Source organism: Eurypyga helias, unplaced genomic scaffold (genome assembly GCF_000690775.1).
Source record: "Eurypyga helias isolate BGI_N326 unplaced genomic scaffold, ASM69077v1 scaffold2462, whole genome shotgun sequence".
Taxonomy (NCBI): Eukaryota; Metazoa; Chordata; class Aves; order Eurypygiformes; family Eurypygidae; genus Eurypyga; species Eurypyga helias.
In genome coordinates this window covers 97,438-123,493 of record NW_010237674.1, presented here as the reverse complement: position 1 = coordinate 123,493, position 26,056 = coordinate 97,438, and the positions used below count along the sequence as shown (strand labels likewise).

Sequence of the window (26,056 nt, the reverse complement as noted above, 5' to 3'; positions counted from 1 at the left end):
CCAGGGCTACCGCCGGTGCAGAGCACAGCGTGCTGGTGGGGAGTTCCTCTCTGCTCCTCCCCAAGGCAGCTGCAGTCCCAAAGGGGTCATTATAAAGACCATGAGCAGGTGGGGACTAAGTCCCACACACCCCTCACACTTGCTCCCCAACTTGTGCTGTTGGTCTTTAGCCCAGCTCTCTTTGTCCTTTGTCTTATTTAGCTACAGGGAAATTATGGAAGCAATAAGTCCCCATACTCCACTTCTGTTAACTTCCTATTTTTTCCCTTTCTTTACCAAAGAAATCTTTTTGTGAGTAAGTAGAAGTCTCGTAGGGCACCTGTCCCTCCAGGGGATAGACAGAAGACTCATTTCAATGTGGAAACTAATATTGTCCATAAAAGAAAGTGTCCATTAGTTGTCAGCAGTATTTGTACATTTAAAAATATTTATTAGATTGCTACGGTCATGTGGTGTCCTGAATCAGTGCAGGGAAACCTATACACTGTTGCATGACATGCATAGAAGAAATTTTGTGCGAGATTTACATTTAAATTACAACCTGTGGTGGTGTTACGATTGTGAATCCTTACCTCTCACTGAACTGTGTGTTGTATCTTACCCTTTCACAAACAAGGCAGGTTAGTAGGAACATCGCGGGAAGTAGGCAAGAGATGAGAAGCAACATCCTCGAGAGGAGCACATTGGGAGTCAGGAGACCTTTGCTCTTTCTCCTCCTTTGCCAGGGACCTGCTTGGAGAATTTAAGCGTCTCCATGTCTCAGTTTTTCTGTTTTGTTTAGAACTGAACCAGAATGCTGTGAAGCATTGTGTACAATACTGTATCGGTCTGCAAAGCATTATGCAGTTTGAATACTAATATTTTATTGTAATAATAACCTAAAAATATTACAGGGGTGCAGATTGGTCTGTAAATGCTCTTTTTTTCTTCTGTTTGGAAAAGCTGTAAGCTTCTAGTTTGTGCGTTAAGACTTCAGTAAGGCACTTAAGCACACATTTGAAATTAAGCATGTGCATTAGTCCTTTTCTGAATACACAAAGCTATTAATTAGGGCTCATAGCAAGACTGTTTGATTGTCTAAAATATGAATAGAATGTTCTGGGGGGAGGGGGAACCCTGCTTTTCAAGCACATACGTATCCTGTTGGAAAAAATTAATAAATAAAAAATCCTTCAGTTAGTCATGCGCTACTGTGACTTTCCATGTCTGAGTTCTCCACTTCCGTGGCTATGCGTAACACTAAAGTAGGTTGTGATCAATATGGTTAGTGCAGTTAGTGAATGTAATGATGCTAATGAGCCACTTCTTTGTAATGATCAGGTTCTCCAGCCCTGCCCAGCAACATGGTATATTTTGGAAGCTCTCAGGATGACGAGGATGAAGAAGAGGAGGAGGAGGAGACAGAGGACACAAAAACAGCCACAAATAATGCTTCATCATCATGCCAGTCAACCCCTAGGAAAGGAAAAACACATAAACATGTACCAAATGGGCAAGGTAGGTCCTAAATAGTGCTGTTCTGCACTGCCTAGTAAAGACATTTGAGCAGAATGTGCTTGATCCTTGTCAGTCCTTCTGGATCTGAGTGAAAAAGTGTACAGGTCATAATGGGAAAAATGGAGTGAGATGTAGTGTTAGCATCTTCTGCTTTATCCTGTTTCTCCTGACAATCTGAAGAGTTAACAGGGCTGGAATTGTATATATTTATATATACACACACATATATACTGGACTTATACACACACACACATATAAATAGACACAGTCACACTCTCTCTGGTATTTTGGGACTGATGTTGAACCTAGAATGATTTTATCAAAGCTAAAATATAAGCATTCATAGGTGTTGCCAGAATGTGTGACAGGGGCAACACTTAATTTCTCACATGCAATATTGATATCACAATTGCAGTAGGTTAAGGTTCTGCATTCATATTGTTGATTAAAAGATTTTATGGAAGAAGCTTTTCCAAGTCAGTTACTTCTGTGCAAGTCAACAAAAGCTACATTTGCGAGCTTCCTTATTTTTTTTTCCTCCGATTCTTCCCCTCCACTGGAGGAGGGGAGGGGGGATTTTTAAGAGCGGCTTCGTGATTGGTATTTGGCTAGCTGGGGTTAAACCACGACAGTTACACAGTATTTTTGTCACGATGTCCTCGTGACATATCTTGATAAATGGATCCATGTATATTGCAACATTGCCCAGTGTACAATGGAAGGCTTAAAAGCCACGCTGAAAATTTTCTGAGCCAGCTATAATGCTCCACTGCCAAAGTCCTGTGTGATGTGGTTCTGTCTCCAGCAAGAGACGGTGTATCATTACAGCTCTTGTGCCCTCCCAACCTGACATGATTTCAAAATGGAGCCTGTGCTCTCCATTTACTTCCTCATTATTAGTTTACCATGAAAATCTTTCCTTCTGGTGACTGCCTATTCACCTATTCAGCTCTCCTCTTAGCAGGAGGACTGAGAGGAAGTTCTCTCTACAGCACACTTTTTCAGAGATGGTTGTGACCTATGCCTGCTTTTTTTTTTTTCTTTTTTCTTTTTAGCATATTCTTTCATGCTACTCTCTGCTCTGAAGAAGAGATTAGTAGGTTCCAATTACTTCACTGTCCTGGCCCTCATCTCTGCTTTTCAAAAGGGTTTTTTTTTTTATAAAAGGTGCCCTTGTTACTTATACCTGAATTATTTTTTATGACTATGTCTGAATCTGTTTTTTATTGCACGCTCAAGCTCAAAACCTCTCTTTTTGTGAACCGTTTGTGGATAAGTGCAAGGAGACCTTATGCCTAATAGCATTTCAACTGTCAGCTGTGAGCAGGAGCTTTAATGCTGTAAAAGCCATAGATCAAAACTTGGCACTTTGGATCTATTACTAAATAACACCCCCCCCAAAATAACAGGCACAAAATTCTACATGTGGAAAATGAGATTGCGTTTAACAGAACTGCTGCCTTAGAGTTAAATGTGATGTATCGTTTCAAAAGGAGCCGATCGTGTTCCTTGAGAATGTCCCAGATGGCAGCCACTTTGAAATTAGCTCAAAACCAGAGACACCTGAAATCTTAATTGGGGGTAAGTAAAGACAAACTTAATGAGCCATCTAATGGCTTCATAATCTTTATCAATATAGATCAGAGTGAGCATAAATGAAGCTGCCAGTTTAATAGATCTGCAAAAGACCTTTATAAAATACATAGGAGACAATGTGAGATGTTTTGACAAAGGTGATGAAACAGGAATTCCCAGAGAAGGCAGCTTCTTCTTCTTCATTATTGTAATTTCTTTTTTTCTTCTCCTTCCTTTTTTTTTTTTTTAATTAAAATTTCCTTACCCAGGGGTATTCCCATTTGTCAGTGTCTGTTATTTTGGTTGACAGCCAATAGTATTTTTGTTTGCTGTGAATAGAGTAGGTTCTGGTTCATGTGTGTCTGTTTTAAATGAGACCACACACAAAGGCAGACCAGGGACGGGTGCAGCAAATGAACTTAATCTAGCGTGAGAGTCTATTTTTAATGAATTAAAGTCTTTTGTTTTTAATATACAATGTGTAGTCAAGCACTTTGGACCTTAAAACTCTAAGCATTTGCTATGACATACAGCAACAAAGGTTCAGAGCTTGATTAATGTCATTAGACAGTGTCAAATAATTGCTTTCTACTAAATGGGGGCCAGAACAACTTTCCTGGACGAAGTCCTTTGTCAGTATCCTCTTCTGACACCAGTATGGGGTGTTATTAGAGTTGCACACCGAACTAGTTGTTATAACCTAGCCTGTCGAGCCACCTTTTGGACGGCTAGCTCAGTCGAAAACGCCTAAGTACAGATAAGAAGCACGTGTAACACGTGGCATAGCTTGCTGCACGAATCAAAGTAATTAGCTCAACTGACTCGTCACCTTCCAACCTTACTGCTTACATAGATATATTTAAAGTGTCAGATGTGTTACCTGTGCCTTTTCATCCTCCTTTCTTAGTACTTCTGATGTGCTGCACACATAACCAACTGTTAAAGGGCAAAGTAAAATGGTTGGCAAGGGAAGTGTTTATCCCCTAAATTCATGGGAATGTGAAAAAGGTTTATGTAGCAATGCGCAAGTCTTTCCTTCATGCAGTATCTTAGTGCAGGGAGTGACAGTCGTGTGGTTAAACTGTTTTCTAAGATACTGTTCTTAAAAATTGATTTCATGCCACTGCCAAACTTTAGATGATTAGGCTGCATCTGACATATTTTAAGATGAGTTAGCAGCAGATAGAATCTTAGATGTCATTGGTGGTGCTGTGTGCCGTGGTTAGAAATGAGTATTAGTTCTGGGTGGGTCTCTCTCATGTTGTGTGGGATGTTCTGCATGTAACTCTTCCCATTAGTATCTTTTTCAGTGTACTTACCTTTACAATGAACATTTCTCACTAAGAGAACATACTGTCTAAAGACTTTCAGGTTTTGTTTACAAGAGAACTGTTTTTTGTAACGTAGAGTGAAACATGTGAGTGGTTCTTACTTGCCCAGGGTTTTAAGGTATGATCTCACAGTACATGTCATAGTTTAATTCAGGTCAGAGAAGACCCCAGGAGGTCATCTAGTCTTCCCTCTTCTACAAAATACCATTGATAACTTTCCTGACAAATTCAGCGATAAAACTGGCAGAGGTTTGTGCTTTTAATTATGTATATCTTTTGAGGAGGAAGGAAGTTCAGAAGCTTTCTAAAACTTGATGTGGAATTTTGGTCCTAATCAGAATGATTTTAATTAAGTTAGGATTTATAGTAGGGTTAAAATGGTAAAAGGCCAGAAACTGATTAGGTGAATCACTTGGTCTCCATATAGCTACCGAGTTCAAATGGGTATTTTCCCAGCTAAGAAACCATACGAACATTTAGTTGGAATAAGGAAATCCTTCTTGCTGTTTCAGTCAAGGATTTCATCTTTGTAAAGTGCATAGTTCCCTTTTAACCTCAGACCTTCTAGGTAAGCTTTTGGTGAGCTGCAAAATAGACATATGGAAAACTGGGGATGTGAGGTGCTGAATGTTGCAGCAGATAGAGCAGAGGTTCGGATGATTGTGTTGTAATTGCAGCCCTGTTACTGACCCTTTTGAGCGTGGGTGTAGGAACCTCATAATTCTCAGTGTTTAGATCCAGGACGCCCATCCACGGGATGCCTGCGTGCTGCTCAGATGGATATGCTTATTTTCCAGCTTGCATTCTGTATGCATCTCAAATGACCATCGGTCCATCTGAGACTATTACACGGCTCTTTGAACGCAAGGAATTTGGTGGAAGGAGCCAGGCAGGAGCATTGGCTTCAACAACTGTTTTTTTTCTTCGGTGAAGCTGCCAGGTGTGGGGAGAAACTTCTCAACCACAGCCTGGATGACAGGGCATCTTGCCAACACAGAGGAGGAGATGGAGAGACATTGATCTATTAGAAAATTGACCTTATGCAAGGGGAGGAGGGGTCAGTCATCAGCTGCTGCGGGCTGATGTGCCGGGAAAGCAGGTTCTCTGCAAGCGAGCTGTACTCTGCTTCCCGGGGGGACAGGGCCGTACCAAGTCTGAATTATATCTCCCTGCTGATCGGAGGAAATTCCAAGTTGTAGGTAAGAGGGTAGGCTTAGGTCTCTGTTTCTTTAAAATTAATTCTTTGAATTCCTCATGACTAAATAAGTTCTCCTTTGATTTCATTCTGTGGCAAAACGGAAGGTTTTCTCTGCAGGCTCCTGAAGGAAATTGTGTGCAGGTGCCAAATGTTTTGTTAGGCAGGCTGGGATAGGGAGCTGGAAGATGCAACTGGGGAGTTGTTGGGTTATCGGTCCCATCACAAAGGCAAAAGGGGATGGGCGTTACTCTACTTGAAAGGGCTTGTGGACTGGAAGAGGGCCTCAGGCGGAGCAGCGTGCACAGATCCAGTTGCGTAGACAACTTTGAAACTGCTCACAGCGGGCTACGGTTCCTCTGAGAACGGTTGGCTGATTTCCTCAAGAACGATGATTGCAGGATTAGATATTTTTCACACCAGCCCAGCAGTTCAGAGGTGGAGAGAAGTGCACGTCTGGGCCATCATACCTGGGAATGTCGTGTTTGTCTTCAGACACCTGAGACAAACAATCAAGTTTTAGTTTACATTTAGGAAAATGGATTTAGCTGTTATTATTTCTAATCAGACTTCTTCATGGAGTCTTGTTTCCTTGGCTGTAGCAAACCAGCCCCAGTATGTCAGAAAACCTACTGGGTCAGAAACGGTCACTGGTCTGTGCTATGTTTTGTTAACTTGGTCAGATAAAACCTGCTCTGCGTGCCTTTTGCCTGAAATGAGCAGGGGAAAAAATTGTGTAGACTTTTTTTCTTGGGGCTCAAGTTTCAAAACATCTCTGGCAGTTGTGCGTAGTAAGCAGACTTTACTAGAAATACTATACTCTGCTTTAGTGCAGTCTTCCTCGCTTACCAGAAATACAGAAGGATGTTTTGTTTCTCAATTTGCAGTGGATAATTTAACAGAGTAATTTCCGTACATGTGTAGTAACAAAGATGATGCAGGAAAAGATTTTAGATAGTGGTGTGTTTTTTTTTTTTTTCTTATTTCAGAATATGGTTCAGTGCACTGTTTGTATATCTTGGGCATAAACGGCATATCTTTTACATACATTACTGTTTGAGTGTGTGGTGAGAAAATTCCAATTTGTGGTTGCAATTGTTGGTTTAGGTTATTTTAACTAAATTTGATATTTGTGGGTGGGTACATAAGACAGAGTCTTAGGCTCATGCATCGTTTTTAGTGACATTAATCCCGAAGAGGTAAATATTTAGAAGAAAAATATTTTTTGCATCCAGCTAAAATGCAGAATGAGAAAATTTCAGACAGAGTGCTACAATAGTTAATGGGTAGGCAATTATTTTGATGATTTACAGCCTTTTGTTGAAATACCATGGAACCAGTAATTGTTGCAATAAACATTTTTGCACATTTAATTTTTCTGCAAAAATATGTAACATGAAAATTACCCGTTTTGCAGTAATTTACATATTTAAATATGCAAATCAGCAACAACACATTTGGGGATTTGCGGATTTTCAGTAGCTAGATATATGACCTGTGGAGAAGAATAGGGGAGCTGGAAGTTGCTCAAAAAAAATCAAATTGTTGTCCTGGTGAGAGACTTGTGATAACAGATAGGCACTCCTTGTATGGACTTGCTGCTTAGCGAGTGACCCTTTTGATGTTGTTTGTGTCGTAATGGTTAGGTGACAGTAATGAATTTGTGCTAAGGCGAGACACTTGGTATTGAATTTTTGCAAACGGTGGCATGGTGTCTCATACCAATAATGCTCCTCTCAGTGTCCCGATACATTCCTGTGCGCGTGGGGTTTTGCACTGTGTTACTGATGTTGTCAAAAAGAAATTCAGTGTTATCTGCCACGGTTTTCCTGTTTCACTTATGATAGCATGCAGCTATGGAAATTTTGTTGCAGAGTTGTCCACTGACAAATGGCGTTTGGGCTGGAGAAGTGAGGAAACAGTGGTATCACACGTTTTCTTATGATGCCGTGGTGTCCTTTTCTCCAGAGGTACACCTTTGCCACTGGCCCCGAGTAGGTAGGTCATGTTGGGGGGCTCCAAAAGACAGCTTCTATCTCTGGAAAAGGTTTATAGAGTCTGAACATACCCCAGCACTTAAGGAAAACAGTCAGCAGTATTAAAATACTCTGTTTTGTGGAAGTAGATCATTGGTTTAGTTCCTCCAGGAGGGGAGAAAAATTATTGCCTGGGTCCTTTAAGGCAGTTTGAGAGCCACATAAATGTTTTCACAGTGACTTAAAACTGAATTAAAGCCAGAGCAAGAATGTTTTCGTACAGTAACGGATACTTAATGCCAGAATGTTGATTAATATTACATCTCTTCCCAAACATGATCTATGTAACAACATGAGGTTTGCATTGGAATAGCTGGCTCGGGTTCACAACATTGGCAAGGCTCCCTTTTCTCCTTCTAAAAACACAACTTCTCCCTTTCACTCTTACCTTCCGTCTTTGTTTTGGATAGTTTTCTAACTGCGCAATCACTTGCTTGAGGCGGCATGAGCTCCGCAACATGTGGCATATGTGTACATGTATGGCCCATGCCTTTGTCTTCCAGATGCTGGTAGAAAGCAAAAGGGTTCATACATCAGTATTCTGCTGTCTCTGCAACAGACTGCCCTGTTATCTCAAGTATGAAGTATATCTGGTGCAGGAGTAAACTCCAGGAGGGCTTGGGGAGAAAGCTTTGCCCGTGGAGTGAGCTGTTGGCTGAACCCAGTCCAGTAGTTCTGCTGCTTGCACAGTGAAAGCCTGATTATTGTACGTATTATAAATTGGCTTCTGAATGGCTGGCTGGATGTAGCCTGTAAAATATTTGCTTGCAAATTCATTTGTAGGAATACTTCAGAAAATTGCTGAAAGCACAATAAATATTTATACCTCACTACAGTGTCAATTCCTGTAGTAGTTGCTTACCTAATCTGTAGTAATTGAGCACGTTTATGGCTTTACTCAACCAAAAATTTTTTTAGCCATTATTATAGCTGCACCTAGTACATGTACAGTTTGTATTAGTTTGCGCAGGGATTCTTTATCACAGTTTCAGATGAGATACCCAAAGTCCCTGTATGTGATCCTGGATGAATATTGGTGCCCCGGGTCCAGTTCCCCTGATGCAGAGAGCGCTGTGATGCGTCCATGGGCATCATGCTTGCCATAAGGTTTTGCTCTGCTTCCATAAATTGTATCAGTGGTTTAAAAACGTCCAGTTCTTTCGAGTTTTGAATGTGGTGGTTCAGTTTCTTTGCATTTGATCATCACTGCTAACCAAAAGACCCACAAGTATTTCACTCTGGGACTCTTACTATTTCAGCTTAATAATAATTGCTTTGGAGGACGCAGCATTTGGGAATGAGCATTCAGATAGATACGGAGAAAAGTATATTTGAAGCGTCTGGACACTAATAATTTACTTACGCTTTTAATTATTTGTTGGCAGTACTTTTACCTAAAGCTGTTCTGGAAATACAGAACTGGTTAAGGTAGCATAAAATAATCATGAATCAAGATCACAAAAAAATTCTGCTTTAATGTGAGTCTCACCACTCATGTGGGTTGGGCTTTTTTCTAGCTTTCTTTTTTTTTAATGAAATTATTGCTTCAAGGATGAAACCTTTATTGACTACTCTTTTAGGAGGGAAAAAATAACAGGAAGCAGAACATTAGATATTGTGCTCATCAGAGTTATCTCCAGGATGTGTTACTGGGACATGTCTGCACTGGGTTAGTAGAGGATAGGATACACCTTTTCCATATGCCTCAGAAATACTGAAAAGCTGGCAGACATGGGGAAGAATGCAATTTGCTGCATAAGAAGACACAAAAGAATAGTAATTTTCTTGTTAAATCACATTTGGTCTCAGTAATAGCTAATGCAGGGTTTTGGGGGTTGGGGGTGTGTGTGTTATTGTTTTCTTTCCTTCGAGAGGTGGGTGTTTCTGTCTTATTACCAATTATTCTCCAACAGTGAGATTTCTTGGGGGTCTTTTTGGTCTTTCCTGGTGATTTCATCTTTTCACTGAACTGTCTTATGAGCTATTCAAGCCACAGTTTAATCCTGCATTGTACTCTCTAAGTCTAAATAACTTCTCCGTTTTTACTCAGATAGGAGCAAAATCATAGTCTGTGGGACTTCCCTACCCCTTCCATGATTGGATTGTGATAGTGTTTTGTATTTAATCAAGTTAATGTTATGATACTTGTTCACATAATATGTTTTTGAATTTTGCAGAACTTATTATTGCAGAAAGGTTTTTATACCTATCTAGATTCTAACAACATTCTAGGTGTTGGAAGAAACAAACTCTAATTTTTATAGGAACTGATACCATCTACTGTTTAACGAGAGAAAGCTTGACCAGGGCTGTTTTGCATCTACATCTCACCCTTTTTATTGTGTTTTCAGGCTTTACGCTTTTTAAGCTTTTCTTGTGAGACTGAACATTTTTTCTCTCCCATTTCTCTCTTCCCCCTTTCAAGAATCTTACAAATTAAGACAAAAGATAATTACTCTGAGGGTAAAACTGGCAGGGTTCCCACGACACTTAAAATTAATGAGCTGTTGCATATAAAATATACCTTGTCTCATGTTCGCTGGGTTTTTTTTGGTGAGCCATAAAAGTGCACAATTTGGCTTTTTGGCTGTGTTTTCTGTTTTAGTAATTTTCAGTTTATAGAGTGGCAACTGAATACAGAAAACTAATCTATCTGACTTAATGTTTCCGTATGAGTAGATCAGTATATACAGTTTGTTCCCTCCAAAGGAAAATATCACTTGCAGTGATGAAATACATATTAACGAAGCTGCCATCGGTTGTTTGGGCTATGTCTTATTAAAAAGAAATAGTCATGCTTCCTACATCTGCAAGCGCCTTCCATCTGATGTGAGAACTCCTTACAAAGGAGGATGAATGTATTGTCGTGAACTCCCTGAGAGGGGTTTGCAATTATTATCAGTTCCATCACTGGAAATGAGACATGGAGGTTACATGACTTTCGCTGAAATCACTGAGAAATCCTTGGCTGGCTGAGGCAGTGCCAGTTGTTCCTGAGCTCAGGAGTGGCAGAGCCACAGGGAATTTGCTGTGACTTTGCTGCTGATGGCTTTTCTTCGGCTCTTACTCAATTTATGCAAGAGGGAAGGAAGAGAGGAGGAAGAGCAATTGTAATTATTTACTTTTTACATAATCTGCTTCATCACTTATGACCATCTGAATATGCTAAGTGGCCTGAATAACAAATTTGTTCATAGGTTCTTGGAACTGAGGCTTCTGGAGATGCCGTGAGAAGGTAGATAGCTGGTTGGGAAAGTTTGGAGGTAGATGTTCACTCAAAACCAGCTTAGATGCCCCTCTTCTGTCCGGCAGGATTTTGGGTTGGTTATTAGTCTTACTATTACTGCTGCTACTACTGTAATATACTGCAGGACATCTGTAGAGACAGCTAAGCCTCACGATTTAGAAAGGTATGCGTCCGTCGTAGGTATATCATGTTTAGTGGCAAAAGAAGGCTTTAATTTCACAAGAAAACAATCGCTTCATTCATTTAATTAATATTCCCAAGCAGATGGTTTGTGTTTTATGTAATAAATATGATTTTTAGATACCTGTGCTATTAAGAATGAATTTTCTTATTTACGTCCTTTCCTAAATCATGTCAAAACAGGAAGGGGTAAAAACCAAGAGTATATGAGTAGAAAAGGCAGGAGGGCACTTGCCTTTTTAGGTGTTGGATCACAAGCCTCGTGGACTTCTGTCAAGTGCTTCACTGAAGAGGGGGCAGCACTGACACAAATTCACCAATTTTTTTATTAACAAACAAACAGAAATGTGACATGGATTTTTTTTTAACCTTAGCTTTTCATGTGCCTTGACAGCAAAAGAGCAGTGACTGTCATTAAATAAATTCAGCAGAGGCACAGGAACAAAAATTGCGGAGATAGACTTGTATACATTTGCATAATATTTATTGTACAAAAAATAGGGTTTCTGTTCTGTGCTTTCTTATTGCTTCACTTCAGCAGAAGGCTGGGGTGCTCAGCATGGGTCCCAGCATTACCTTATATGACATGTTCCAAAATGGTTTTAGTATTTCTGTTTCTTTGCAGAAGTACCTTTTCTATTTTCAGCTTGTCTGCTATAGGCAAACTGCTGCCAGTTTTGTTCAGCAGTTTGGATACTGATGATAACAAAACATGCTTTTTGATGGAACATTTCCTTTCTTTCACATGACTGTAAAAAGAAATCCTTTTTGTGTTTAGGATATATTTAGAATTCCGTCGCTGCAACAGCAAAAAGTTAATTAAAACTGTCATAAATAAAAACCAAACTGCCAGGTCTAAATTTAGGTCAATCAAAACAGTAATGTACCTTATATGTTTTAATTTGGATGTTGAATATAATGTGTGTTAACAAGCAAAGGAAATACTTTACTAAATCTGTTCATATAAAGAAATATGCAAAATAGTGCTTCTACTTCTGTGTTGATTTTACTTTAGGTACAAGGAGACACTCAGTAAATATGCAGCACTGACAGCAGAAAAAGTTGGGTTGCTTTGAATGTGGAGTTTTTTTCTTTTTCTTTTTTTTCTGTAATAGTCTGATTCTCTCTTTTCGCAGTGTTCAATGGGTCCAGCAAATCATTGAAGGAGAAAGAACCTGCTCAGAAACACAAAAGCAAAGAGGCCACACCAGGGAAGGAGAGGAACAGCGAACATAAGGCTGAGAGCCGAAAAGACCAGGCTGCTGCTAATCACCACCCTACTACAAACACTGGCTCCTCTGCGAAAGGGCTCACCGCTAACAACCACCACACTCTACATAGATCGGCTCAGGACTTAAGGAAACAGGTAATGAATTTTACTCTACCGTGGACACATGGGAAATGCAGACTTTTAAGGTGCTAGCTCCATTTTCCAGTGCCTGGCATAGAGTGAACATAGCAGTCCTTAAAAGCATGCTCTAGAGACAGCGAGGATTTAATTTTCGGTGAAAGAGAGAGAAAGAAGGAAAAAAGAAAAGTGATACGTACATGGGAAGTCAGTAAGATAAAGCATGCTTTACAACCCTTTCTATTATCCAGTGTATACATATGGAAGAGTAACGTTCACATGGCTGTTTATCAAACCGTTCCAACTGGCACTCTTGTTGGCCTCTCTTCTGACAGTGCCAAGGCTGGCAGCACGTGGAAAAATGAACTCCTTTTGTGCACGGCTGTTCTGCTTGGGTTATCTTGGAGGCTCGCTGGTGTTGTAGAGGAGCTGACATTGCGCTGAGGTGTCTGGTATTGCATGTGGGTGACGCAAACCTCAGAGTCCGAGAAAAATATTTTGCCCGATGCATAAGAAGGAGCTTGAGGATATTGTCTCCTTCACAGCGGATATGGGGAAAAAATCTGACTTTCATGTTACCTGGTTGAAAACTAAGAAAAAAATTCAGCAAGAGGTTTGTCTCAGCCTGACTTGTATTTGGGTGTGGAAGTTTAGCAGACCAATCTTCTGGTGCTTGTGACTGGCATTTGGGCAGGATGTGTCTCCCATCTCTTTTTGATAATCGGATTAAAGCACTCCTAAAATAGCAACTGTCAAATAAGTGTTTTATAAAAGACTTTCAAAATCCCTGGTTAGCGTCCTTATTCAGTCTTGTGCTGGGTTAGCAGGGTACCTGTGCTAGGGCAGTGCAATACAGAGAGCTCACTGCACGTAGCTTTTTTTTTTTTTTTTTAACAGTAGTTCATTCTCAACAGGCAAATTAGAGACAGTCTTTATTTTTTGGCATCTAGAGGTTTTTCTTCTAAGTAGGCTGTCTTGCACTTCAGTGGAGCTGGTATTGCCCTCTTGTAGGACTGTCAAGGCCTTAAATGGCACCTCTCAGTCAGAAGTTTGGAAATTAAAAATGACAAAAAGAAAAACTGGTGTTTTTTCTGAGGACATCTTCCCTGCCCTGTGCTTCAGTGGTGTTTAGCTTCTCCTGGAAGCTAGTACTGGATTTGTATTACCTTCTAAATCACATTTGAGATCCTAAAGGCTATCTGTAGTATATTTCTCCGTGCCTCTGTAAAACTTCCGGTTTTTATTCCCCCATGGCAATTTTTGCTTACCTAGTCATCAGCTTGAATGCCTACCGCCTTCTGCATCCTTTCGGCTTTCTTTTTTGTGACTACCAGCATCCTATGGTCCTTGCTGTGACATGTTCTACTCCTCATGTTGAACAAGTTTTCCAAAGCTTAAGGATGCACATAATTATTTTACCTCATGGGAACACTTGTGTGAAATGCTTTAAAGTTGTATCATCAAAGCATGAATGTTTAAAATTCTTGTGGAAGTCAACTGCTGTCATTTGTGAAGGTAGTTCTGAGAAGGGAAAACACGTTCAATGTAGAAGAATTCTGTCCACGGTCCAAAGTGGGTTTTGCTTCGAGGAGTATTAGATGTTTGCAATTGTACTATGCAAAATGGAGAGAAATTCTAAAGCAATGCAGTGCAACCAGCAGTCACACCACACAGACACCTCATGGGAGTTTGGGCCTCAAGCTTCAGAAGATAAGGGGGCTGTAAATTGAGATTATGATTTTAAAAAAAGTAGTTTAAATTTTCTTCTGCAACCCACAGTAACATAAGGACTTTCTTACCAATTTTGGTGAAAATGTGGCTGTAACTAATTAAAGGTGGATTATACCTGACACAAAGACTTAGCATTGTACAAAACCTTAAATTTAACCAGTTATTTGACATTGTTGAATTTCCTTCCCTTGTCCTGAGTCTGTGTTGACATTTTCAGTATTTTCCAGGAGGTGAGTTGTTCTCCCAGGGTGTTCTCCCCATGTTTTTCTTCCTCCTTCCAGTACATTTTTGCTCCTTGTTCACATGCATTTATGTGGTTTATTTATGTGTGTAGTTTTGTTTTGTTCAGTCGTACAGAAAATAATGGCAGAACACTAGAGATTACCCAAGATTTTCTTTTTTCCTCTCATTCTTTCTTTCCTTTTCTGGTGTGCACTTGCACTTGTTACATGTTCCCTCTTTCTTTCTTCCTCCCTTGCTATCTTCCCAAATCCCTTCTACTTAAAAGGATTGTGGGCAAAGGAAATGTAGTTCAATGGGGCCCTCTCTTGGCCTAATACGGTAATTTAGCTCAGCAAAACACAGAAGCGTTTTTATGAATGAATTTGAGATCAGTTGCATAACTTGAATTTGCTTGGGACCAAAACTGTTGTTGATATTGCTAATGTTGGTGTTGCTAATGTTGGTGTTATTACTGTGGTTGTTATCTCACAAGTTGTTTGTTGGCTTTATGTTGTGTTTGCGTGTGTATGTGTCTGGAGGATGGTTCCTAGGTGCTATGCAGGGGTGTGTATGAAGACCAGTTCAAATCCAAGAAACAAATTGCTGCAAGACTATGTGCTGGTCCCATTTACTCTCTAAAAGACAACAAAATTTAAGATCTATCGTGCTGTCTTTTACTGCAAGTCAAGTGTTCAGTAAAGTGGAGAAGAGTGTCTGAAGACAAATACATGTCAGCAAAACTGAGAAGATAGCTGAAAAGCAAAGATAAGATTATTCATATCCTTTAGCTCAAGACTTTGAGTCATGTAAGGCTAATGTCAATCACTTTGTTACTATTTGAATTAAATTTACTTATTTCTTATGTGCTCAGTGTAAGCACTGCCTCGGGATGGAGCTGTGGCATAGACCCCCATTTGGTGAACCTGCGCACCTGACAGTGTGGCCAATTTTTTAGGCTGACTCTGTGTGTGTATGTTTGGTTTGGGGGGAGACATATCAACAGTAGAAAGGTAAGAAAATGCCTACCACAATTTCTTGTTTCTTTTGGTTCCAATCACCTGATGGGTCCTCAGAGACAAGTACAGACCATGAATGTGTAGGTGATGACTGACCAGCCAGAATTTCACATTTGTCAGTGTGAAATCTTGAATCCACCTGTTGCTTTGATGGTGGGCTGTGACCATGTTGTTTGTTCCACTTGTTTCCAGCTGGAAGATGTTTGTTGCAACCTATTCCTGTTTGAAGCATGGTCTGTTCTGGTCTATATAGTACTTCTGTATCTTAAACATTACTCTCTGAAAACACTCAAGATACCTGTGGGCATCTGGGGAGAAGCATTTGAAAACCATTGTGTTGAGTCTGCTCTAGAAAGATGATGGTCCTGAGGAAGTTTTCATCAGTGCTTGTTTCTTGTGGGGTCTTCTTAGTTAGCAACCAGAAAGAAATAAGTGAATCCCTGATGGTGTTCTCAACTTCAGAGTCGAGATGGGGCTTTGAGCAACCTGACATAGTGGAAGGTGTCCCTGCCTATAGCGGGGGGGTTGGAACTAGATGGTCTTTAAGGTCTCTTCCAACCCAAACCATTCTGTGATTCTGTGACTCAGGACCTGTTCATCGCTGGAATACTGTCACTAAGTTTGAACAAAAACTCGAAACAGTGTGCCTGTAATCTGGGATTGGAGGTTAGATAGGCGAAGCTTATGTACCTGTTCAGCTCAAGATTTGGCCCTGAGAGATCTAAGCTTTCGTTGTGTGGAGGCATTCTAGCAACTCTAAACCGTTGTGGTAAGTTGCTGTTTTGTTAATTAATTCAGTTTTCCAGAGTTTTGTATCTTGGCAGTTTTAATTCTGGCCTAAAGCTGATGGTGCTGATGGCATGTTTTCCTTTGAATAGGAGGGGCTTGTGAGCATCCTGTCTTTCTCCATGAGCACTTTCTTTATGACTGTGTTTTGTTCTCAGGCCCTGTGTCACCACCCCTTACTGAAGGAGTGCCCTGGATGGCCCTTCAGGCGCCTGGTCACAAATTCTTAAAATAAAAAACCTCGTAGGAAGGCTGGAGTGACAGTGTACATCCGTACAGCCGGACTGCTCACTCTGAGGTGGTGCCTTGACTGTACCTGACAGCACAGTAGTATACTTACGGCCTCCTTGAAACCTTCTGGAAAACCTCCCATAGAGGAGACTCCGCAAGTCCCATTGACAGCTTCTTCCAGTGTTTTCCTTTTCTACTAATAAGAAGGTTTTCCTAGTTGTGCCTCGCATCTTCTTTGTAGAAAATAAAAGTGTTTTTTTCCCCCCTGATTTTCACACTGAACCTGGAAAGACAGTTAGACTTTTCCCATAGTCATCTCTTTCAGAATAACTAAGCCCAGCTCCCTTGGCTTTTCAGCAAGGTCATATTTTCCAAATACCTGAGCACTTTGTGTTCTTTTAGACTTGCTGCCCTGTGTAAGTTTTTCTCACAGTGTGGTCCCGATGCTGGGTCCAGCCCTGCATAGGAAGGTGTTTTCTCTCGTCCCTTGCTTTTGGCATTTGTAGTAACAGGTCTCAGAAAGAGATCTGTGGGCTCTGTACCTCTGTTGTGCTTTGCAGCTCACTGTGGTCCCAAAATGTTATTCCTCTCCTACGTGTATTGATTTGCCTTTCCTAAAAATAGCACTTCTTCTATTGCAGAAATGTTCTGAAATAAGTTGTTCAAGATTGCCTTTGATTTTGACTTTGTCTCTGGAGCTCTTTCCAGGTGTGTGTCACAGGCACATTTTACAATAATCCAAGTTACTGATGGAAGTACTTGGGAGACCTGAAGCCAAGACAAGTCACCTGAAATGCCCTTCCAGGGTGGCAGTGAACTGTGACAACAAGATCTTCTCTTGAGGATGACTTTTTTTTAATCCCTCGTGAAGACACTTGAGAATAATTATTTCTAGGAGGTGTCACAGGAGCTTGTTTGGTTGAACGCCACATGGGACAATGACCAAAGTCCTACTGAAGCAGAGGTGCTTCTTCGCCTGCTCAGCCAGGTGTCTGTCAGAAGAACTTAGCTTAATGTGCAATTTTGGCAAAACTATGGTGGGGTTTTTTAGTTTGTTTCTATTATTTTGGGGGGTCTTAACATCTTATTTATCATTCGTGTGTGTTTACAAATTAACTGTTAGATGATTTGTTCCAGAATGATTTTAGGGTTTGAAGTTAGGTAGACTCTGCCTGCCCTCCACTTTGCTCCAAGAGCCATGGCCTAAGTCATCTAGGTACACTTCTTAGATTGCTGGGGTTGCCTTCTTAGCTCTTTTGCTGAAATTGGTTATGTCATGTATCTGGTAAGTAAAAGAGGCACAAACACTTTAGCCCAACTGTTGCATTTATTTTCCTTCCTTGTGTGGTGGTTGATCTCTGCTCTTCTTTGTTGTCTTTAGTTTTTGGTGGGGTTTTTGTTGTTTGTTTGTTTGTTTTTATATAAAATTGTTTGTGTGTTTCCTTTTATGTCCCTAGCCAACTGAAGTTTCTTTAGCTCCTTGGCCTTCCTAATTTTACCCATGCGTGATTTTGCAGTTCCTATATAGTTGCCTTTAGTCATGTAATGGTGTTTTGACTTTTTATTGCGATTCTTTTCTAATTTTCCAGACATTAGAGAACTCTCTGAACAGGCATAATGGCCTGTGCTTTTGCCCTTCCTTTGAGTGACAATTGCTTTGGTTTGGGTTTTTTGTAGGTGGGATTTTTGTTGTTGTTGGCGTTTTTTTCTTTTAACTCTGTTGCTTTTTCTCTACTGTTGTCACATCGTAGAACTGAAAACTCATTTCATGATCACTGTCACCCAGATTACCCTCCCCTCCCAGTCCTCAATCAATTAATCTCTGTTAGTTTAGATTAAATCAGTAATGAATGTTCCTGGCTATTTATAAAGCCGGAGATGTGCAGCGCTTGTTCTGACTGCTGCAAGTGGGAGGCAGTGTTTCAGCAGCCGTCTACTCCGTGGGTTAAAAAGCTGTGTAAAAGTCAAACCCAGGCCTCCATTTCAAATGCAAAGTACTGCCTAAATTTCAAGGGAAATGGGTAAATGTGTCTCTGTTACTAAGTGTTGGTGTTCCAGATGATCTCTCATACGTCTTTGGAAAGCTCAAGGTAAAAACTCGTGTCCTGAGTTAACTGGATTTTACTTAAATGTTTCTAGCTTGGAAGCACAGGAAGGACAAGAATATGGATGGGTTTTAAAAGGGCGTTAAGTACTGCTCCAGCTTCTGGAGAACAAAGGAGAAAATGCACACAGTAAATGCATGTGTACACATACCTCTGCACGTATGCAGAATCCATGGGTTCCAGTTCTGCTCCTGCAAGTCGCTTCATGCAAGACCCTAGCATGGTCTTCTCAGTGTCTATTTGATCCCTATTTTATGACATTCCTACTTTCTAAGTGACTACAGTTCTTGTATGTATTTGAGAGAAGTTGCCATGTGTAGTAATTTGGCAAGTATTTTGAAATCCCACCAGGAGATGTTACAACGTTGCAGGAATGGTGTTATTCCCCTGAATGCTGGTGAGGGGTGCTCGTACTGTATGCTTTCACTTTGAGAACTTTTGTCAATGTTCCTGATTTTTGGTTGTGTTTTTCTGCACTCACAGTAGTTTAAGCTTGTGAGAAACCAATGTTTTAACTTGTTTAAATGCTGAAATTTGTTTGAGGTTTAAACTTGAACTTAATTTTCTTAGTAGCAGAGCTTAGCTTTGGCAGTGCTGAGCCGTCACCATTCCCTTTGAAACTGAGGGTTGCTTTTGGTGCTTAACCTGTCTAATAGTTAAAATAATAAATTTTAGTTTCATAGCTGGGTTATGTGTCTGACAGAAAGCAGTGGAGTCCAGCAATTCTAAGTTGCAGTGACACATTAGTGGTGACTATGATGTAATAAAATGTGTGCCAGCAAAACTGCCCAGATATCAAACTTTAAAAAAATGCATTGAGCTACTGTATACATTTTTGTTTCAAATTAATGACTTGAGCAACATGATGCCTCCTAATTTTTAATAGGTATGACAGACTGGATCCTTCATGGCCATCCTGATCTGTTGGGTGCATAATGTGTTCAAAATCTCTTTTTTATATGCATGTATGTATGGACAGGAGGTTGGTTTGAATCCCAGTGTGTGGTTTTTTTTTGCAAAACATGCCCATTCCAGTAAGAGTAGATAGTATATGCTGGCTAGTTTGTCTGCTAAGAAGTAGTAAACTGTGTATGGACTTAAGGGAAGTTGGGTGGGAGAGAGATAGTGTCTGAGGGCTAGAAAAGGAGATAATGAAAGCGTTAGCTTGTAAATAAGACTGCCTGTGTTTTGTGATACCGTAACAGGCTTTCCTGTAGATGAGGAAGGTTGTAAGAAAGGGAAAGAAAGGTTGCAAGAAAGGGACCTCACCCTTCCTAAGGCCAGAGGCCCTCCGAAAGCAAGAATTGGCTTTCTGGGGACTTTTTGGTTTATTTAAAAAAAAAAAAAAGAATCTATTTTCTTTTTTTACTATAAATGACCAGTCCCTCCTCTTGCCTGGGTGAAAACCATTACGTGAAGATTGTATGAAGGGGCCAGGAGTCAGGACTGCAGAACATGGTTGTCCAGTGTCTGGGATGCTGTGGCCAGGTGGTAACATTATTAATTTGCTTTTCTGTTTTCTGTTTCCTTCTTTCTGCTCCCCCTGCAACACTCCTGGCATTGGCAGGTTTCTAAAGTCAACGGGGTCACTCGAATGTCATCTCCGAGTGCAAATGCAGCCAGTGCCAAAAAGATGAGAGAAGTCAGACCTTCACCGTCCAAAACTGTGAAGTACACTGCAACAGTGACAAAGGGAACTGTCACATACACCAAAGCCAAGAAAGAACTGGTCAAGGAAACCAAACTAAATCACCACAAACCCAGTTCACCTGTCAACCACACAGTCTCAGGGAAAACAGAAAGTAGCAATGCAAAAACCCGCAAACAGGTGCTATCCCTTGGAGCATCCAAGTCTAACAATACCGCTGTTAATGGTGTAAAAGTCAATGGCAAGTTGAACCAAAAGACATGCACTAAGGAGGTGGGGAGACAGTTAAGGGAGGGGCTGCGCAATTCGAAGAGGAGGCTGGAAGAGATGAATCACATAGACAAAATACAGTCGCCCACCAAGAGAATGAAAGGGGCCGTCAACTTGGCAGAAGTTGCCAGCAAAAAGGCAGCCGTAGAAAAGCCTTTGCTGAATGGACACCTTAAAAAGGAAGTGCCAGAGAAGAGTTTGGAAAGAAACAGGCCGAAAAGAGCCACTGCTGGAAAGAGTACGCCAGGGAAACAAGCACATGGCAAAACTGAAAATGCCTCCTGTGAAAATCGTTCTACCTCTCAAGCGGAGTCCTTGCACAAGCCACAAGACTCAATGGGAAAGCACGAAAAGGGCAGTAGTAAGTCTGGGTGGGGGATGCTGGGGGAGATTCCCATCCTTAGGCCCTCCACCAAGGAATTTCATGACCCACTGATATACATTGAGTCAGTCCGAGCTCAGGTAGAGAAGTATGGGATGTGCAGGGTGATTCCTCCTCCAGACTGGAGACCTGAGTGCAAGCTAAATGATGAAATGCGGTTTGTGACACAGATTCAGCACATACACAAGCTAGGCAGGCGCTGGGGACCCAACGTGCAGCGGCTGGCCTGTATCAAGAAGCACCTCAAATCTCAGGGCATTACCATGGACGAACTCCCACTCATAGGTAAGGGCTGTGGTTTCATTGGCCTTTTGCCGCTGCTTGTTAGCGTCCGTATGCGACTTTATGCTCAGTCTGCCTTTATGCTTAACCGAACCCCTGTTCAATTAACGCTGCAGGGCACTGCATCTCTCTTTTTATCCATCGGTCAGGCATGATGCAGGTAGATTGTTGGAGAGCTTTCCCAGGAGACCACCTTTCCAGGAGACACCACCTTCCTCCTGCCAGCTCTTCATTTTATTGAGGGAAAAAAATAAAGCTGTGTGGGGTCTTGGTCTCCAGATTTCAGGATCTTCTCCTTTCCCTGCTGTTTGTTTTTGTAGGTAGTACAACTATGGGTATCGGTAGCCTGGGTTAAGTGTTGCCTTGGAATATTTTTTGAACCTTTCCAAAGATGTTTTCCAAACAGGTTACAGTGCTGCCAAGCTTGAATACAAATATATTTTTTTCTCCCTTTCCTTTAAAAGCATTTAACCAAGGGGAAAAGAAAATATCTCGGAACTGACTTCTATTTGGGTACTCAGACACTTAAAATCACAAATTTGCAGTGACCTGCTGACATTTAACAACCATTAAGTGTCAAGAATAGGCAGTAAAATGTGGTTGATTGCAAAATGGAGGTTTCATTATTTCTCCCAGCAGGTGTCTGCCAGGGCTAATGCCTGAGTGAGAATCACTTATTTAACAGAATTCTTGGTTTATGGTCTGCTGTCAAATATGACACGTGACAAAACTGTGACAATAGTTGGTAAAAACATGACAACAGCAGCATACAAATGAACTGTGGAATGAGCCACCTCCATCTCTACTGCCTTTGCAGCGATAAAGTAGGAACAAACTTGTGGGTTTAATTTTTGTTAGCCCTTCCCTTTGTTTCTGAAGTGTTTTGAGTCAGAGCTCGCAGGGCCTGCATGTTGGAACTTGAGGCTAGAGTTTTGCCTTTGAGGCGTCGCGCAGAGGCAGCTGTCGATGCGAGTTGGATTGAAGGGCACGCTTTTCTGTTTACACTGCGCACAGCACTTCCCCCCCTTACCCCCGTTTTCAAACTTTATATCAAATATGGTAAGTGAGTGAAAAATGCCTGAAAGCACACAAAGAGATTGCAGAGCTTACGGTGAACCAGTGCAGGGCACAACAGTGAAATGGCAGAATTTAAGGAGAAGGAACAAGGGTTAGCCCTCTGTTGCAATAGCTGTGCAAAAACGTTCAAGGAAATCTGAAAATTAAAATCACTCAAGCAGCAATAAGTGAACATTTTGTATGCCTAATGTATGCAATGGTTGTATGCTAATAAAGAAGAATAATGAATTTAATTTACATTGGCATGAGAGAGAAGAAAATGTGCAAGACAGCTCGATTAACACTCCTGGAACAATGTTAACTTTTTAATGAAATACCTTTACTCGGCATTAAGGTAGCATTACTGTTAATTATTTGTATTATTTAAGCACCTAAGAGCCTAATTAATAGGCAAAGATTCTATTCTACTGGGTGCAATATAACCAGAGCAAACAGTGGTCTCTTATAAAATTTGCATCCTATGTATCCTTTTTGCAGTTAATTTCCTACCTATCTAGTGTTTAAAATTAAAAACAAAATGGAGGAAAGAAGCTGGAGATCATCGGTGTACAAAGATGAGAAATCTGTTGGTTCCAGCAGGAAAGATATAAAATGATCTGTGGTGATAAATGCACACTTATTTAAGTAGCCAAGCGTACATATCCCTTCTTTCAGGGCCAAATCACATTCCCATTGAAGTAAGTGGGAATTTTGGCAATGACTTATGTAGTGCCAGCGTTTGGTATTAAATGCATACCTGAAGATTTAAGATTTCTTTTTTCTTTAAATGAGCTTTCTTAGTAGGCAATTTAAAAATATTCATAACAATGAAATTAAGACAATTTAAAACAAAACCCCAAACCCAAAAATCTCACAAAAAGTCATTTCTGTGTAACATGTGCCAGGGCTCCTACTTAAGCCATTCTGTTATAGGTGCTTATAAATATTTTTATTTTCCTTCAGCTTTTCAAGGAAACTTTAAGCAACATGCTTAGGTCAATGCTGGAAAACATCAGCCTGAGATATCAGTGCTTCCAAAAGTTATGACTGTGTGAAATGGAATTATAATTGAGACCATTCTGTAAACCTTAGCTGTAGCTGGCCCTATGGAGGGTCTGCCAGATGCGCGAGGCTGGATGATGTGCTACTCAAGCTCTAATATTCCGGAGTGATTATGAGCGATCGTTCCATGATGCAGGAGAAAATCACATTTCTTAAATAGCTCATAAACAGTGTTGGAAGTAGGACCTTAAGCTGGGTGTGTGCTATTTATCCCACTGGAGAACACGTATAACATTAAACTTGGGCCACGCTTCTATCAAATTAGGAGTATGTAACTCAACTTTATGTAGGTCGCTGAATCTATTGGGATGAAAAGCCATCTTAAATTATGCCTTCAGCTTATTTGTGAACTGTGCATATAAAACACTATACCAAAAAAGTAACAGCCTGTAATAGAGGCAGCTTGAAAGTTATTTTATGGAAGATTAAAGAGAGAAGAAAGAAAACCTTTGAAATTTGGGGTTTCTTTTTCCGATGGTGGTTACTTTCTCTCAGCTTCAGTACTTAACCATTCTGACACCTCACCCCTCCTCCCCCAAAAAACCCCAAACAAACCCCAGTTACTAAATTGGATAAATCTGCTGCCCCATGGCCCTGCCTCCACCCTTGTCATATACTCCTCAGAGCCTTACCCTTGGTTTTGGCCACAGCCAAAGCCTTTCCACCCTTCTCACACCTTTGCCCGGCGCTGTGCTGGCAGCAGTAACGAGCAGGCTCTGCCCCGGCCGCAGCTGTTGGCATCCCAGAGTGTTGCACGTAGGTTTGCACTGCTGAGCCTCCCCCCCGCACTGGGTTGGCACAAGAGCCTGAGATGCAGCATGGGGGCGTGTGAAGAAAGTCATACTGCTTGCACTAGCAAGCAAGAGAAGATGCTATAGCTGTGCATCCAAAAGTAAATATTTATTATAACGCTGCTTCTTGCACTTCTCTGTTGTATAATAGCATTTCTGAGTGCTCTGAAACGCCTATGGCATAATGATTTTTTATTTTTCTCAAAAGAAAAAGGGGAAAGAGACAATGTGGCGGCAGCGATGTTGACACGAGTTTTGTATTAATTCTTCTTTTTCCTTCAGCAGTGCCCTCTTGAATTGTAGGTGGTCTTTGGTCCGTTTCTTCACTCTTTCTAGTGATGATTTATTTCTGTGCTTTGAGACTATTTATGATGTTTATTTTATTGTTCCTCATCCATTTGGCTGCTTTGTATGCTGCAGTTTGTGTAATTCTCCATTTTTATTTTTTGACTGGAGTGTGAAATGTGCTAGTCATCTTAAAACATACAATAACATAATGGAGCATAAAATATGGATGCCTCACACTGGAAGAATAATGTGTCTGGAACTTTTTTATGCAGTTGCAGGCACCAACCCCAAGCAACCCCCCACCTCCCTTGGTTTTTTTAAGTTTTTTTCTGCGTGTAGTGAAATCAGTGAAGTTACTGTGCTGCTTTTAAATACTAACTATTCAAAGTGGTGTGCAGACATTAGGTAATTGACGTTTCACCTCCAGAAAGGATAAGTACATGTCTTTTTGATTGCCAGCACCCATCTTGACACTAATTTTGCAGCTTCCTGGCATAAACCAGATGTGGGAGTGGTGGCAGTTGAGGGGAGGGTGGGAATTTGTGGGAGTTTTAAAGGACTGGGCAAGTCTCATCTCCATGACCCCTGGGTAATGACCAGGGAAAGATGCGTGTCATGGGTGGGCTTTGAGGAGAGAAGGGAATGAAACACGAGCAGGAGAACAAATTTAAACACAGGGAAAGCTATTGCAAATAGTAAAATATGATCTGCTGAATGAATTCAGCTATCAAAAGAGTCTTGCGCATCTGTCTTTAGCGGGAGGTGTACGAGAGAGGGACAATCCTGCTCTGGTGCCCAGGTGACTGGAGCTGTGCAGGTGGCACATCCGATAGGTTCCCAGCCTGGTAGCATGCTTGATGTGAGCCGCCACAGCTTTCCTAACCTGCTGCTGTGTTTCCCTTTCCCCTCCTCTGCTGCCTGGCACACACGGACCCCAGGAGGCTGCGAGCTCGACTTGGCCTGCTTCGTCCAGCTGATCAACGAGATGGGGGGGATGCAGCAAGTGACTGACCTCAAGAAATGGAACAAGCTGGCAGACATGCTGCGCATCCCCAAAACTGCACAGGACAGGCTGGCCAAGGTGCAAGAAGCCTACTGCCAGTACTTGCTCTCCTATGACTCCCTCTCCCCTGAGGAGCACAAGAAACTGGAGAAGGAGGTCTTGCTGGAAAAGGAAATCTTGGAGAAGAGGAAAGGACCTTTGGAGGGACATTCAGAGAATGCCTACAAGTTCCATTCCTTGCCCCGGTTTGAGCCCAAAAACGGACTCATCAATGGCGTGGTTCACAAAAATGGCTTCCGCAACAAGTTAAAAGAGGTCGACATCCCACTGAAGACGGGCAGGCGGCGGCTCTTCGCTCAGGAAAAGGAGACCACGAAGGAGGACGAGGAGGAGGAGGAGGGAGTTCTTAGTGACTTACACAAGTGTATATACAAGGTAACGAGGCAAGCTCTGCCGATTTTGCTTTGCAGAACTGATGATGCTGTTGTCTGTGTGGCATCTGGGTGCAAACCCACCTGGCTGGGGGGAGCTGATGGGCTGCAGTGCCACCCCCAAGGCAGCAGCACAGCCACCAGCTATCACAGCCGGGTGGCCTGGTGGCTTTATCCTGATCTGCCTGACTCTCATGGGGTGTCTGGAAAAGCTGGGAGGTGTTAGTGTCATAAGGAGGTGCACTGGGCTCTGCCTCCCTTCATCTCCTTGTGAGAGGTCCCTGAATAGCTCAGCCCAATTATCCTTTCAGACATAGTTTTTATTTTCATTTTCTAGTGACAT

The 26,056-nt window shown here is 41.4% G+C and overlaps 1 protein-coding gene across 1 annotated transcript in view; it reads left to right on the top strand.

Moving 5' to 3' along the window:
* The window catches only part of JARID2 (jumonji, AT rich interactive domain 2), a 63,491-nt gene that overhangs the window by 12,319 nt on the left and 25,116 nt on the right, over nt 1–26,056 (top strand). Inside the window, 4 exon segments of the mRNA XM_010147529.1 lie at nt 1,321–1,497; nt 12,198–12,427; nt 20,068–21,085; nt 25,218–25,717. Coding sequence (XP_010145831.1) covers nt 1,344–1,497; nt 12,198–12,427; nt 20,068–21,085; nt 25,218–25,717 — 1,902 coding nt within the window. The 5' untranslated portion in view covers nt 1,321–1,343.